Source organism: Sminthopsis crassicaudata, chromosome 5 (assembly GCF_048593235.1).
Source record: "Sminthopsis crassicaudata isolate SCR6 chromosome 5, ASM4859323v1, whole genome shotgun sequence".
Classification (NCBI taxonomy): domain Eukaryota; kingdom Metazoa; phylum Chordata; class Mammalia; order Dasyuromorphia; family Dasyuridae; genus Sminthopsis; species Sminthopsis crassicaudata.
Window position 1 is genome coordinate 90,765,658 of NC_133621.1, and position 17,213 is coordinate 90,782,870.

The 17,213-nt window shown below is 43.2% G+C and overlaps 1 protein-coding gene across 4 annotated transcripts in view; it reads left to right on the forward strand.

Annotated features, from left to right (window-relative positions):
- Positions 1-14,569, forward strand: part of KCNH2 (potassium voltage-gated channel subfamily H member 2) — a 64,265-nt gene extending 49,696 nt beyond the window's left edge. For 3 of the 4 annotated variants that reach the window (XM_074267499.1, XM_074267501.1, XM_074267503.1), the window contains 3 exons: positions 64-256; positions 789-966; positions 3,011-3,665. In XM_074267499.1, the coding sequence (XP_074123600.1) occupies positions 64-256; positions 789-966; positions 3,011-3,160 (521 nt within the window). In that variant the 3' untranslated portion in view covers positions 3,161-3,665. Of the gene's footprint in view, positions 1-63; positions 257-788; positions 967-3,010; positions 3,666-14,373 lie in introns of those variants that run through there. The other variant, XM_074267500.1, reaches the window with a different exon arrangement.
- Positions 14,570-17,213: the final 2,644 nt, after the last annotated feature.

Consider the following 17,213-nt stretch of genomic DNA (forward strand, 5'->3'; position numbering starts at 1 on the left):
TCATCGGGCAGGCCTGGGCCTCTACCCTACTCGTTGCCCCTTGTCCTGTTCCTCTGGCTCCAGGTGCCTTCTCAGGGGTATCCAACATCTTTAGTTTCTGGGGGGACAGTCGGAGTCGCCAGTACCAGGAGCTGCCAAGATGTCCGACCCCGACCCCTACTTCTGGGCTCCTCAACATCCCACTGGCCAGCCCCGGCCGCCGGCCCCGGGGCGATGTGGACAGCAGGCTCGATGCCCTCCAGAGACAGCTCAACAGGTACTTCCAGCTCTCCCCCCCGCCTGATTTGGACAGCCCTCCCCAGTCCACTGCCCTGCCCTCACTTCCTCTATGAGCAGCCGGGGGCCCTGTGGCCTGTGTGTGTGTGGGGATAAATAGGACCCCAGCAGGGGCAAAAGATATGTGGGCAACATCCACATTTAAAGGCCCAGGAACCGCCTTTGTCCCCAAACCTCCCTGGAGGTCCCGACATCCCTCGTACTTGCTTTTATTTCCATGTGTTCTTCTGTGTGTGGTGTATGTGGAGCGCTTGTGTACATGTGTGTATGGGTAGGAGTTTGGCCCAATGGGAATGAGCATGTGTGTTCCCTTCCTGGGAATGGACAGGTTGCGGATCCTAGGGGAGGGAGAGCAGGATGGAAGTGGGCGCTCCCCCTCCCTGCCTCCCTTCCCCTTGAACCAGCCTCCTTGCTGGGAGCTGGCCCACCTTTAGGGCTCGGTGCCCCGTCTCTCTGAGCCCTGCACCGGCCCGCTTCGTCACTGTGGCGCATCTCCCCTTCTCACCCCCCAGGCTGGAGACCCGCCTCAGCACGGACATGGCAGCGGTGCTGCAGCTGCTGCAGAGACAGATGACGCTGGTCCCCCCGGCCTACAGCACCGTGACTCCCCCCGCCCCCGCGCTCTCGTCCGACTCCCCCTTGTTGCCCGTCAGCCCCGTCCCCACCCTCACTCTTGACTCACTCTCTCAGGTATGTTGGACTCCGCAGCCACCCCCTCCCCTGCTCCCTTCCATCTCACCATCAGGCTTTAGTTGCTTCACCTGCAAAGGGGAAGGGCCGGCTTCCAAGTTCTCTCCTAGTTCTACATCCAGTACCCAGGGATCTCACGCTCCCCATCCCTTGCCCCACAGCCTCCTAAGTGCATTGGCCCAAGGTGGAGCAGGCTCATTAACCTCTTTAGCAGCAAGAGTGATAGCTGGGACCTCTTAGCATCCCAGGACCTCGATGGGAGGAGGCAGAAAGGAAGGGGAAAGGGGAAGGGTGAAGAGGGAGAGGAGAGGGCTGGAGGAGGCAAGGGAGACATGCAGCTGCTGGAAAGTCAGAAAACCAATCTTGCGTCAGAGTAACCGATTTTATTTTTGTTTGCTTGTTTTTTTGTCCCTGAGCTCAATTGGCCGGTTCAGGTTTTTGATAGTTCATGTGTTCATTGATTGATTCGTTCTTCTCTTAATCACACTGGTTCTTGTCTTGGCTGTGTGAGGGGTTGGCCAAAGAAGAGAAGTGGGTCTGAGCAGTGGTTAGGGCCAGGGAGAGGGCACCGACAATCATCTCTGCGCCCCTGCTTGTCCTCACCCCACCCCCATCAGCAAGTGTGCCATGGGTCACTTATTTCTTTCCCTCTGACCAACCAACCACGGAGGAGGTTGGGCTAATCTATCAGAAGAGTGTTCCTTACAACCCCCGCTGGTTTTTTACTTCAGACTGATTTTCTCCGAGGCCTTTGACACATGGTGGGTCTGCCAAAGACTAAGGGAGAATGATGGAGCTCTAAATTCTCCCTCCGGGCTCGGGGCCGCAGGTGCCCGCTTCTGGGTTCCCTCAGTCAGGTCGGGTTGCCCCTGGCCAGGGCCGGTGCTCTATTTGACCTGGAAGCCCGAGGCAGCCTTCACCCACTTCCTCGCCTCCTCCTCCCCTGTGGCTGGCACCCACTCCCTCCCTCCCATCTGCTGTCTGCTTCTGTTTGCCGACACCAGAACCCGCATCAGCAAATGTGACAGTCTCCATTCTTGGCCTCCCCCGCAGAGATCTCTCCGAGGAACCTGTTGCCATCCACAGAGCCTCCCCTTTCTCCTCCCCTGTTTCTTCTTGGCCCCTCCCATATCCCAGTGGCCTTGGGTTGGAAAGTGGGAGCCGTTTCTGAGCCCTCTGCTTTGTCTCTTGGTCAGAGAAAGGAGCGAAACACTATGTGTCCATCCCTGCTTGGAGCTCACCCTAGTTCAGGATCAGCTGCAGCTACAGGCTGCATTCTCACCTCCATTCTCACCGACCTCCCCTCTCAAGCATCCTGCCTCCCAGACCTTGGTGGAAGCCCATGTCTAGTCTCCTGAGGCTGATTATCGTGATTTTATTTATAGCCATTCCCCATTTGATGGGCACCTACTTTGTTCCCAGTGATTTGCAACAACAACAAAATGTCGCTATGAATATTTTTATGTTAGTCCTTTCCCTCTATCTTTGACCTTTTAGGGTGTAAGCCTAGTGATGATCCTGCCGGGTTACAGAGCTTGCACAATTTAATGACTTATTTGCCCAGAAGCCCATGGTTTTCAGCTTTCCTTTTTACATCATTGTGACTCTCTTAGTCCTGGAGAGTGGAGACAAAACTGCTTAGGACTCTTCAGAGTGTCCAGGCTTTTCCCAGATCTATCTCAGGTAGCTCCTTCCTGACCATCTTGAAATCATCATTGTGGGTACCCATTCTGCCTGTGACTACCCATTCAGGGATATCCATCTTCCTGTTAGCTCCTTATCTCTTCCCCAGTCCCCTTGTCCTCCTTGGCCCAGATTCTCCCTTCTGCTTCTCAGCTCTTTGCCTTCTTATCCTGTATTTGGTCTTCCTGACTTTCCTTTCACTTCTTCCTCATTCCCTTCCTTTCTTTTAGTCTCCCCCTTTCCCATCTTCCTCTCCTATTCTTGATTTTTCTTTGTTCCTCTTAAATCTTCCTGACATTTTATCTTCTATGTCCTTCTGATTCCTCTGTCTGTTTCCCACCCTTCTCTTTGTTTTCTACAGGTTTCCCAGTTCCTGGCGTGTGAGGAGCTCCCTCCGGGGGCCTCAGAGCTCCCCCACGACGGCCCTGCCCGACGCCTCTCCCTGCCCGGGCAGCTGGGGGCCCTGACCTCCCAGCCCCTTCACAGACATGGCTCAGACCCGGGCAGTTAGTGGAGCAGCTAGGTGGACATGTGGCTCAGCCCAGGCCCCTGTGGCCCTGCACAACTCTGGGCCCTCTCCCCTAGACAGTCTTCACTCCCCTGGGGAGGAGACTGGGGAATGGTCAGAATGGGGAGGAGTTGAGGGGAGCAACGGGGTCATTTTCCTTTCCCTCAAAGCTTGGGATATTTTACTCCCACCAGGTTCCCCTTGCCCCACCTCCCCCACCCCCACACCCCAGGGAGAGGGTTGGGGCCCCAGGGACCAGGCTGTGACACCTCTTGGGGGCATTGGACAGAGGGTCTCTGGTCCTCCCCACCCTCCCCCCGGCTGCCCTGGGGGCATTAGCTGGTCTAACTGCCCGGGAGGGATATGGCCCTGGGGCCTCAGGCACCTCAAGGACTCTACTGCTATTTACTGCTCTTATTGTTAAGGATAATAATTAAGGATCATTATGAATTATTAATGAAAATGCTGATGAATATGAATAATAAATAATTATCCTGAGGAGAAACCAGTGATGTTGCCGGGCATTAGGTCTGCATGTCTGTAGGTCCATATAGACTCTCAGGACTTTTCAAACTGGGGGTGTCACATGGAGGTTATGTCTCAAGATTTACAGCCTGGGGCAGCATCCTGCCTATGGTTCCAGAAGGGGGGAGGTGAGCCTTGGTGTTGATATCCCTAAAAGACATCTGTGGTTCCTAACAGTGTCCTCCACTGCTCCTATTTTTATTGGGTTGAAGACTTTCATGAAATCTCCACAACTCAATGACTTAGAGAAGGGTACTAACTGGCCACCAACTGCCCCCTTCCCTTTAGCCACTGTCTGAATGCTAGCCTGGAGCTAAACCCCAGCCAGGGATTGACTCCAACCCTTCATATGCTGACCTTGTAATCCTGGCTACTCTCAACCTTATCTGCTGCTGGATTCCTGACTTGTCCAGGAAATCACTCCTGATTCTGGCTAGTGACTGACCACCAAGTGACTCTTCATTTTTTCCATGCACTGATTTCTAATTCCAACCAGAGATTTATCTCCTAACCCAACCCCTGGCTAACTCACTAATCCTACCTACCTACCTAGGGCTGATTCCTAATGGATGTTCTGATTTACCTCTAATCCATACTATGCACTAACCCTTAAGCCTGACCACAGGCTGAGCCCCTGCCCTCTTCAAAGACTGACCTAATTCTGCCAATAGACGCGGATTAAACCCCTGACCATGACTCTTTACTGGGGCCTGACCCTGGTCAGAAAATGATTCCCAAATTCTAGACACTTGAGTGACCCTAATCCCATCCAGCTGCCTCACAAATTCTTTCCCTTTGGTCATTAAAAGGAACTGTGGATGGCTCATTGTTGTCCATTTGTACTACTGGATAAACAACTCATAGGATTATTAATTTAATTTAGAATTATAAGGGACCTCAATGATTATTGAATCCATCCACTCCCCTCTTCCTCCCCCTCCCATTTCATAGAAAAGGAAACAGGCCTTTAAGATTAAATGCCCAAGGTGGGTTGCAGGTAGTAAGTGGCAGCGTCAGAGCTCTTTGACTGAAGACCCGACATTTTATTACAACACTTAAAGTGAAGGTTTTACTGAGGGTCTGCAGGGGTGTGGACTGATGTCAGTGGTGATTAAGGAGCTCTTGTCCAGTTCGCCAGCTATCCCTTCTGCTGCAGCAGATGGCATCAGAATGTCTTTCCATTATACTCTTAGTCAATCAACAGACAGTTATTAAATACTTCCTATGTGCCAGGTACTAGCACTAAATGCTGAGGAGACAAAAAGAGGTAAAGACAGTCCCTGGAGCTTACATTCTAACAGGGGAGACAATATACAAACAAATCTACACAAAGTAAGATCTATCTATCTATCTAGATTAACAGGATGGAGTCCTAATGTGGGCTCACATCTCATTTCCTATGCTGTCAAATGTCCTCCAAGAGCCCCATCAACTCTAGATCTGTGATCCTTCAACCTCTCAGCTCCTTTGCTATAGGGATAGCTTCTGTGTGTGGTGAGGCTGACCTGAATTGGTTGGTTCTCACTGGCTAAGGTCTCTGAACTCCCCCATGGTCCCTCCTGTTAAGGGGGCCTCTACTAGTAACATCATTTTAGGACCCAGAACCTGAGGAGAGGCTTGGCTACTAGAGGGAGCTAATATCTGGCTGTTTGGCTCTGCTCTCTGGCCCTGGCTGACCTGAGGATGTTGTGAAAGAAATTCATAGACTCTTAAAATGTTGGTTTTGAAGGGAACCTTAGGATTCTTCTAGTCAAACTGGCCCATTATGCAGATTAAAGAACTGAGGAGCAGGGAGGTCGAACGACGTAGGACGAGGATGCTTGCTATATGAATGGCGGGGCGAAGACCAGGATCTCCGTCGTCTTATTCCCAGGCCGGTGTTCTTTCCCCGAGAATGCAGATTGTCTTCACCTTGTTCAAGGAGGTTTAGCCTCTGCGCTGTCCTGACAGCACTTTCACAGGGAGATGTGGGAGGGGTGGGCAGAGGTACCAAGCTACTGAGTACATCTGTCTTCTGGAAGTAGAGGCTGGTTTCCCAAATAAAGATGATGACAAACAGACAAAGAAAGAGACAGAGATAGGCAGAACAAGACAGCCATGGAGACTCTGTTTCTTTGTGGTATCCTCTCCTATGTAATTTTCCTTCACCTCACCAAGCAAGACTTTATTCTTTTATAGGCACAATTAAGATAGGGGAATATATTTAAAGCTACAAGGAACCTTAGAGGTCATCTAGTCCATTTTATACATGAGGAAATTGAGTTCCAGAGAGGGAAACCCATTACCAAGTGACACAGGAAAGCTTTGAAGTATATGTCATATTTGAACTGAGGTAAATGTCTGAATTTTGTCTTAACTTCACTCAGGAACCGATCTCATGTTCTTTTGACCACTTTTACCTGACATTCTTGGGCTTATTACCCAGGCTTCTCTCTCTGTGTCCAGAACATTTGTGCTGCAAATAAAATTAAAAAAAAAATTGAGGGCTAGGAGCATGGAGAGGGAGAAGGGGGAAGGTTCAAGATTTTAATCAATCAAATACTTACTATGTGCCTGGAGCTGTGCTGAATGCTGGGGACAGTTCTTGCCCTTAAGAAGCTTACAATCTAATTGAGAAAGACAACATACAAAAAGGAAGCTGAAATGTTGGATGAAAAATAGAGTTGGTGTCTAACTTCCTACTTAAATGGAGGTTTTGGAGTTCATGGCTCCCCCCACCAATCTGGAGGATGGACATTGGTGATGAGAAAAGTACCAAGTCTGATGAGATCTTGCAGGATAAAGATGTCCCCCATTCTCCCCCAAATAATGAGCTTCCTGAGACATGGAGGAAAAATCCCAGAGTAGTGGAGCTAGGTAAGGAATGAGACTTTGCTCTCTGGGTCTCAATCATTTAGTTTAATCCATTAAAATGTTTAAAGTGTCTAGTAGATTCAAGACCCTAGCATAGGTGCTAAGGATGTAAAAATAAAATAAGGTACAAAACCTACCCTCGGGGCATTTACAGTCTAAGAGGTTTGGATCTCAAAGGTCCTCTGTCATGTTAACAGCTCATTACCACAGGTGCTGAGATCCAGGCCGGTATGGGGCTCAAGTATTGTTCCAGTTTTGTTTCTGCCATTCACTGGACTCCAGTGTGACTTACCCTCTTATTATTGGGGGGGGGAGGGAGAAAAAGGGAAGGAGAGGGAAAGGGAAATGGGCTGTATCAGAATCAGGAAATTTCAGAATCCTGATAGGATAATCTCCAAATCTCTCAACTTGACCTTCTGGATCAGTGACAGCTGACCGATCTGCCTCGGTAACACCATGGACAAACCAAAGCACTTTCTCTCCCTCCCCCTAATCCTCTAGGCTCTTGGACTAATGGTGAAACAATTGTGCAGAAAGGGCACAGAAAAATCACACAAGCTGGCAGGGCGAAGCCAGATGTCTAGGCAAGGAGAGCTGCTTACAACTTATTATGCAAATCATTTGGAAGCTCAGTGTAGGCACTTGACAGGTATATAATTGTAGGGGAGTAAAAAGCATGGTGTGGATTTGGATTCTAATCTTTGCCATACCAATTACTACTTGTATGGGATCTTAGGCAAGTTGTTTCATCTAACTCTGGGTCTCAGTTTCCTGGTTTGTAAAGGAGCAAGATGGGTGGCTAGATGGTTTCTAAGGTCCTTTCCAACTAGGAAACCTCATGATCTGGCATAGCAAGCTGGGGTGCCAAGGGACAGGTGTGTGTGGTGTAAGGGGGGAGTGAGGTGGTAGGTGCCAGTGGCAGAAACACACGTCACTGTTTATAAGGCACTTTTGGTCTTCCAGCTAATTGGCAGGCAAGGCCTTAGGAGCTGCCATATAGATCCTGACACCTGACACCTGACACCTTGAATGAATCTATCAGCTTCTTTGGAGAATAATTTCTTTCTCTGTCAAATGGAGATAATGATATCTGTGTATGTGACCACAGGCAAGTCACAGCATTGCTGAGCAGGGATGTATGTGCATGTGAGTGTGGGCTGTACACACAAGTGTGCATGCAAATATTTGCACACTTCCCTCATTGTCTTGTTGTAAGCTCAGGTTCTTGGTTTTCTTTGGTGTCAGGATGAATTTGGCAATCTGGAGAAATCTATGGACTCAGAATAATGCTTTTAAAAATTAATATTTTATTCCCCCCTAATTACATGTAAAATGATTTTCAGTATAGAATTTAAAATTTGAGTCCCAAATTCTCTCCACTCCTCATTGAGAAGGCAAGCAATTTGACATAGATAAAACATGTGTAGTCATGCCAAACAAAGGGAATAAAATAGATAGGAAATAATGATATTAAAATATAGGTATCCAGATATATAATCTGTATAGCAGTATAATTATAATATATAACCTGCAGAGCAAAACACTATAGAAATGGGAATTGTTAGAAATGATAATGTATCCGTTGTTCTTATTCCTTGTCTAAAGTTGTCAGGCTTAAAAGTGGCTCTGGGTTCTTGAAGATTATGCCAGGGGAGCATAAGCCCTGGCAAATTCTAGGATGGCCTGAAGTTTGATCCCAATGATGTCTGGCACCTGAGGACAGGCAGGAATTCAATTTGAAGAGGCTGGTCTCCAGAGGGTCAGCCAAGGAAGCAGAGCATTTTGTGGCCATAGAAAGTCATTAAGCTGATGACAACTTGGAAAGCTCTGTGGCCATCACTCTTGGGAAGAATGCCCATGCCCTGATGAAGCATTGAAGTCAGTTTTATTCTTATTTCCTCATGAAGGTGTTATGAGGACCAAATGAAAGGATAGTTTTTAAAGGCTTTCAGAAGTTAAAGGTATGATGTAAAAAAATCCTCTGCTTCCCAAGTCCCTCCTTGTTTTTGGGAACAAGTGTTAATTTTGGTTGAATACATTGTTCCCTAGCAAAGTAATGGGGCTTCTGAGGGAAGAAGATGAAAGAAACATACAGCATGGTGCCATGGAAAAGGTCTCAGGATTTGAGATGAGAGGACCAGGATCCAAAACGTGGCTCTTCCATTTAATAGATGTGAATCTGAGTAAGTGACTCTTTAGGTCTCAGTTTTCTCATCGGTAAAATGAGAGAGGTAGATTCAATGACATCTAAGATGTTTTCTAATTAAAAAAAATCTATGATCCTATGATTCCCCAACAGCTAGTATTTTTGGTAGGATTAGGTTTATTTTTGGTTTTATTTTGGTGGAGATACTGGACTGGTTGGGGATTTCCTTCTCCAGCTCGTTTTACAGATGAGGAAATTGAGGCAAACAGAGTGAAGTGACTTACTCAGGGTCACATAGCTAGTAAGTGTATCTTATCTGAGGTCAAATTTGAACTCAGATCTTCCTGATTCTAGTTTGGATATGCTACTCATGGCACCATCCAGCTGCTCTAGAGCCTAGTATATAATGCTTCAATAAATATTTTTAACATTGGTTGAAACTGTAGCTCTAAGTATATAGCCCCACTCTATGGTCAATCAGGGATTTTTACCCTTACCCTTTGCCCTCTACTTCTTAGCTACCGAGTGAGGGAGAGAGTCCCTCAGGATGGTAGGAGTAAGAATAAAGGTTTTCCAGAGTGGGCATTCCATACCATCTTTTCTGTGCTTGGAGTCCCAGAAAAAGACTTGGGCTTCCAAACTAGCCCTGCACACACCCATCTGTCTCCAAGAAATTAGGGCCTATCTGGGATATGGAAAAAGAAAAAAATTATTGAATCAGTTCTGGCCCTCAAGGAGCTTACATTTTTATAATTAAATATAGTATAAACTGAGGAGGCAAAGAAAATTAATGATTGAGGGACTTGGAGAGAGGAAAGATCCAGCTAGGATCATCATTATAATTTTTGCTCTCTGCAGCTCCTGGCATCTCATTGAATATTTCAACACTTCACCATCCTACACTAAAGTCTCCTTAGTACTGCCTTAGACTATTGGTGACCCCCTCAGTCTACAGATGTTTTCACCTACTATGGATCTCAGTACAATATTTCTGTAGAGATCATAATTACTTTATGACTCCTTATGTCAGAAGTTCCCATGACTGGTCTCCATAGTGATGAAAAAGTTTGGGAGTATATACTCCACATTGACTTGTCTCGAAGAACTTATATAAAAAAAGCTCTTTTGGGAAGTAACAGGAAGTACTACTGTATCTGCCAAGAAAATGTCTGATTCCTATCAATTATAAGTTTTGGGAAAGAATTACAGATCTTATGAGGTGGCGTTGGCTGGGATCTTAGTGTTCATTTAGTCCAACAAATGAGGAAATGAGGCCCAGATGATACATACACAGGTAGTAGGTAGCATTTGGAGTAGAAACGATAAGAGTAGTTCAGAGTTTCTATAAGAGTTTTAGTATTTACAAAGGAGATTTTCATTTCTTTCATTTAATTTTTTTTTGGGGGGGAAATTATCAAATATATCATTTTCTCCTTAAAAAGAAAGGAAAAAAATGAAACAAAACCTTGGAGTAAATATGTATAGTCAAGCAAAACAAATTCCCACATTTTCATGTGCCTAAATGGGTGTTTCTTTCATTTGGCTATTTCTCCATCAGGAGGTGGGCAGCATTATTCATCTCGAACCTTTTGGAATCTCGGATGACCATCATGAGTTCTTGAGTCTTTCCAAATTATCTTTGCAATGTTGTTATAGTATAATTGTTCTCTTGGTTCTGTTCACTTCACTTTGCATCAGTTCATGCAACTCTTCCTAGGTTGTTCTCTGAGATGTCATAATTTCTTATAGTAAAATAATTTTTCATTATATTGACAAAGTATAATTTGTTCAGCCACAGCCCAATGGGTACTGCTTTCAACATAGCCACATAACCATACTGTGAGGTTGGTACTTCCTCCAAGTCTTCAAGAATCTAAAAATTCCTTCCACTTCAGAATTTTAACCCATTCCTACCTTAGAAGATGATCTTTGAGAACTGCTATGAGCAAAAACCAACACCCATCTGTAACTAGTAGTAGTAATAGTGGATGATGAATCTATTAAAGTTTAGCTAAGGTTGGTCTTGGAAAAACAAATATCCAAGTTGTCACTGGGTCTAGTCCTCAAAACCTTTCCAGCTTGGTAGAGCCCACTAGAACTTAGGCTTTGTTTGCATAGTGAGGGGTAGAGTGATCATGGGCACACACATTCAACAGAGAAGAACTTCTCAAAGAAATTTAAATAATTTGCCTAAGGTTAAATAGAGTTGTCACAAATCAGGCCTATGTCATGAAATGTCCAACCCTGATTTCTGCCTTCTCTCAACTATAGAAGTTGTTTGTTCCACATAATTTGGCATAATTCAAGCCAGCTCAATCGATATTTATTAAGCACCTACAAAGTGACAAAAGCCTAGAGTTACGTTGTGATTCAAAAACAAAAACGAAAGTCTTTATTCTCCAGAAACTTTCATTCTATTGGCCTTACAAGTGAATCCAAATAAATAAAGTAATCTTAAGAGAGGGATACTATCTTGATGTGCTCTCCTAGTTTTTTAAGTGAAAGGTTTAAAATTATAGCCCCCTTGAGGGCAATTAAATTCAATTCAATAAACATATATTAAGTGTTTGTTGTGTACAGGGTTCTGGGCTGCAGAAAGCTAGATAAAGCTAGATAAGACATTAGTTCTTGATCTCAAAGAGCATATATTCAGGTACAATAGAAGTTAGAAATTGATTTAGTACATAGGAAAGGTTAAAAAAAAAGTGGAATGATAAAGTTCCAGGAGGCAGGGGCCACTTTTAACTGGTGACAGACAAAGGCTTCATGGATGCAGAGGCAATCTTTCCTTCAAAGGAAGGAAAGGCTTTCTGCAGGCAAAGATATGGCAGGGATAGGCATCTGTTCCAAGGACAAAATGTACAAATATATGGAAGCAGGAGAGGGAAGGATGAGATTGGGGAACAGCATGTAATCTAGTTGGCTGCAGCGAGGACTAGGTTTTGGAATTAGAATGGAAAAAAAAGAGACTGTTTGAGATGGAACCGAGCCATGGGCAATGGAGGGAGGCGTCTCAGTAATTCCGGCTCAAATCCTCCACTCTTTCTCCCTGATTATGGAAAATAGAAACCTCGTGATTTTATTTTGTCCTTAATTCAACCTTCAGAATAAATCTCTCCCAGGGCAGAAGGTATTGTTGGCAGACTCTTTTACATTTTATTCTTCTCTATTACCTAGACGTAGGGTTCGATATACAGTAGGCACTCAATAGACTACTGAGATTGATTGAAGATATTAGAGAAGGGGATAATGGGAAGCAGAGAATGGGTAGTGTGGGTAAGCAGCAGTGGGGGATGGGCTAGGAAATCAGCCAAGTCTGGTGATCGGCTGTTAGAAACTTGCAATCAGAGAGGTTACTAGCTTTAGTTCTGCCTGTGACAAATTCAGTTGAGGGACAGGGGCGGGAGGTGGACATGGGGTAGAGAGGGAAGGAAAATATATTGAGCTTACTCTGACCAAAGGCAAAATCATATTGGGAGAAGGGAGCAATCCTTACGGGAAGGAGATTGTGAAGGGGTGGATGTTTAGAGAGAGAGGGCACCCAGGTGGCAAGACTCTGGGGTGGTGGTTTGGAATGCCTTTTTCTCTTGTCAAGTGAAGGCTGTGGGGCAAGGTGGAGGGAGAACTATTGTTTGCAGGAAGATCACCTCATTCCCAACCTCCTGTGCCCATTTGCCTGTATCCCTATGTTATTTATTGGCATAGGACTGTGAGACTTGGAGTTTAAACATTTATGTTCGGATCCCAGTTCTGCCCCTTGCTGTACAAGGGATTTGGGGCAGGTGCCTTAACCTCTCTCAACTTCAGATCCCTCATTTGTAAAAATGGCTGTAATGCATGAGAAAGTCCTTTGTAAGCCTACTTAAATGCCAGCTATTATTAGAACCCATATAGTAGAACAAGAGAGGAGGGAATAAGGCCAAGGAGGATTTGCCAACAGGGTCTGTGTGAGTCTGAGCTGTCCTTAGGTACAAATAATGTCGGGAGGATAACACATAGTTTGAATGTTCTTTCCTGTCATGAAGGACGGATGGTCTCAATAAGGCCATAAGCTCCCCAAGGGAGCTATGTCCTTTGTTTCCTCCCTAACCCACAGTCTTTTACCAGCTGTGTCCACAAGGCACTTATGAAAGGCTCCCTGAGTGAGCAAATAAAACCTTACATATGAATGAGTGCCCTGCTCTTTTTATGTGAAGACCACAGCTGACTAACTCTTCCCATGGCTTAGAGTCTAGTGGCGGTGATAGTCACCCACTTGTGCTAAGTTGTTCACACTCTTTTATCCTTTCTCACCAGTAATCAAAAACAACTTTATAAATGAGGGGAGATGGTTATAATTTATTCTAATCAGCCTTCCAACAACCCTCATTTTCTCCAGTTGCCCAGTTTCTCCTTTCTTACTGATTTCAACTCAACTTTTTGGACACTGGTTGCCTGCTAGTTGAGTCTGGTTACAGGGGCTTTCTTTAGAATGAAAGTTTATTGGGAACAGGGATTGCTTTGTTTTTGTCTTTGTAAACCCCAGCAGCAAACAGAGTGTATGGTTTATAGTTGATGTTTAATAAATGTGATTGATTGGTTGGCTATCAGCTCAATCAGAAAAATCATAGGGTTGGGAGGGATTGGACAAGATCATCTTATCTTCCATTCTACCTACAGGCAGGAATATTAATTCTTCACATCCATTCTTTAAGATGCCCAGGGAAGAGCCATAAATCCATGATTTTCTAATAGAGGTTTTCTTCTTTATGACTAACTTAATTTCTCCCTCTTTTTCCCCCCCCCCTGAGGCAATTGGGGTTAAGTGACTTGCCCAGGGTCACACAGCTAGGAAGTGTTAAATGTCTGAAGGTCACATTTGAACTCAGGTCCTCCTGACTTTAGGACTGGTGCTCTATCCATTGTGCCACCTAGCTGCCCCTAATTCCTCCCTTTTTTTAAAAGTTTTTTTTTTAAATTAATTTTATAATTATAACATTTTTACAACATTATCCCTTGTACTCCCTTCTGTTCCGAATTTTCCCCTCCTTCCCTCCACCCCCTCCCCTAGATGGCAGGCATTCCCATACATATTAAATATGTTATAGATATCCTAGGTACAATATATATGTGCAGAACCAAATTTTGTTGTTGTTGTTGTTGCAAAGGAAGAATTGGATTCGGAAGGGAAAAATATCCTGGGGAGAAAAACAAAAAAAATGCTAACAGTTTACACTCATTTCCCAGTGTTCCTTTTCTGGGTATAGCTGATTCTGTCCATCATTGATCAACTGGTAATTCCTCCCCTTTTAAAGGTTATTTCATCCAGAGTGGCCATAGTAGTCAAATTTAGTATTTTTATGATTCTTTATGATTAACTTAATTATATATATGTACATATACATATTTAACTTAATTCTTTCCTGTTAAAGGTTAATTCATCCAGAGTGAGATTGGAGAGAATCTTTGTACATTAGGAAATAGTGAATTAATTTTTCCCTGGCTTTTTTCAGGCCAAACAATTCAAGCTTCCAAGTTTCTTCCTATTTGACTTATTAAAAATTATTAATAAATTTTATTTAGGTGCAATGAATACATCTTTATAAACTAACCTCCCCAAATAATCACTCTAAAACAATGAATCAAAATTAATACTGTGCTTGTGACTTTGTATACATATTTCTCCCTCCCTCCCCTTTGTCTTTTATCACAGAATCTCAGAGTTGGAAGAGGATACTTAATTCCACCTATGCCTGAGCAAGAATCCCTTTCTACAACATATCTAACAAGTGGACCTCCAACCTTAGCTTGAAGTTTTCCAGTGACAGGAGAACCCGTCGGTCCCTGAAGCAATCTATTCTACTCTTGGATAGCTCCATTGAGAAATTTGTTCTTAAATCAAACCTAAATTTGCCTCTGTGAATTCCTTCTTAGTGTTCCTACTGCTGCCCTCTGGGTGCAAGCAGAATAAGTCTAATCCCTTTCCCATGAGACAGTGTACAACAGATCAGTGCTGATATGGGTTTGGTAGCTTGGACATGGAACTAGAATGAAATGAAACATTTGTGGAACATTTAGGAGATGGCAAAATGAGGTTTACTTAAGCCATAGCATGGAAAGGATATTCATCAAAAATGGGTAGATATAGGTCCCCCACTTCTTTGTCTTTATGTAAAAAGCATTTAGTTAGAAGGGCAGACTGTGGTGAGTTGAGAGCCCTCAGAGGACATCCCCCATATTTGAAGGGTACTGACCTCATGAGAACTTTTGGTGCCTTTTGGTGACCAGGCTTTATCCCCCTGGACCATTAAAGTTTTAATGATAAACTCCTTTCCTTTTAGAGAAAGAAGTAGCTTATTCTACATGCAGTAGATCTTAATAAATATTTCTTCTCCCATACGCCTTTCAAATATTGAAACAATCCTTGAAATACTTGAAGATTTGAGGAAAGCAGAAAAAATTTGAAATGGATGTGGGGAATGTGCTAAGAATGCTTTCCCCTTTCTCCAGGTATTCTGTAGCAGTCTCCAGCCTTAAATAATTCCCACTGAATATCTCAATTCTCAAGTATTTTCTTCAGACTAAAACACTGACAGTGTCTTCATCTGATCCTCATAGGATGTTAACTCAAGGCCCTTCACCATTCTGGTTTCTTTCTTCTAGACATAATTGATAAGCCTATCAATGATCACTTTAAGATGTAATACCAAGAACCTGAGCTAATGCTCCAGATGTGATTTGGTCAGGGAAGAATACAATCAATCAATAAACTTTTATTAATCTTTCTATTATGTGCCATGGGGGCACGTATGGGGATATAAAAAAAGTCAAAAAACAGTGCTTGACCTAAAGGAAATTATACTCTGGTAGGGGAAACAACATGTAAACAAACATATAAAAAGCAAGCTATATATGGCATAAATGGGAAATAGTTAAGAAAGAGAAGAAACTAGAATTAAGAGTGGTTGGTAAAGACTTCAGTTAAAATAATGGGATTTTAGTTTTAGAGAGTCAAAAAATGCTGAGGAGGAAGAGCTTTCATCCAGCTGGATTATCATTACCTTATTCCAGGACACTATGTTCATCTAAGATGCATTAACACTTTTACCTGCCATATAACCCTTTTGAATCATGGTGAACTTGTAGTCCACTAAAATTCCCAGATCTTTTTCGGAGGAACTGTTGTCTAATTATGAAACTTATTTAAAACAACAATAATAACAACAAAAAACCAACCCAAACCTGTATAAGTTTCTATTCATCCATACTAAATTTCATAATTTTAGATTTATACATATATAAATATATATTAATACATACATTATTTATATATAAATATACATACATGTATAAACATATAGAACATATTTATTTATATATATGTTCTAGACCTTAAAGGTCTTTTTGGACCCTAACTTTGTCACCATGGAGCTTAGCATTCTCCCCAGCTATATGTCTTGTACAAATTTGATGGACTTGATGCCTGCATCTGAGTTACTGATAAAAATATTTACGAGCACAGGGCCAAGTACATATTCATAGAATACTCCACCAAGGATCTGCTTCTAAGTTACTCTCAAATTATTAATGACATACTCTTTGGATTTCGTCATTCAACCAATTTTAAGTTCACTTAATTTTGATATCTTCTAGAATATATTCTCTTTAACTTTCTATTAAGAATAGCATGAAATCTCTATCAGTTGCTTTGCTTAAAATCTAGTTAAATGGTGTCTGAGATAGAAATTCCCATGAGCTTCTACTAATTTGTTTACAAAAGAAAATTTTGGCATGATGTTCTTTAAGAAGACACGTTTGGTTTATTCATTTATTATTTTGTGAACACAACTTCCTTTTGTAGGTGTTCTTTGGTTATTTCTTTAATATACTATGAGAGACAACATGGCATAGTGGATAGTGAATAGCTTATAATCAATAAGACTTGGCTGGGTTCAACTCTTGTCTCTGGCTGTTTGATCCTGGGCAAGTCATTTAACTTTTCAGTGTTAAGAAACTCTCTATGACACCTCCTCCTTGCCATCCCCTTTTAATTCAACAAACTTCTGATGGTGACTAGAATCCTATTTATGTTCAAGGCACTGTGTTGGGGGATGGGAAAAATATGATAACAAATAGTTATTTCCCTCAAGAAACTTCTATGTATGTGGTGATGCTTGGGAGAAGATGAAGCACCAGGAAAATTCAGGAAAGACTTTATGTAGGAGGTAATGTTTGAACTGAACCTTGAAGGAAGCTTGGGATTTCAAGATGTGAAGCAGGGCATCATAGGCATTGGCAACAATCTTTACAAAGACTTGGAGATGGGAGATGAAATGCCATGTAAGAGAAATCGCAAATAAGTCAGTTTGACTGAAATGTGGAGTGTATGGAGGGAATATGAAATAAGTTGGGAAATGTAGTTGGGAGCCACATAGTGTGTGTGTGTGTGTGTGTGTGTGTGTGTGTGTGTGTGTGTGTGTGTGTGTGTGGCTTTAATAAAAACTTGAGGAGTTTGCATTTTGTCCTTTAGGGAAGCACTTACAATTTTTGAGA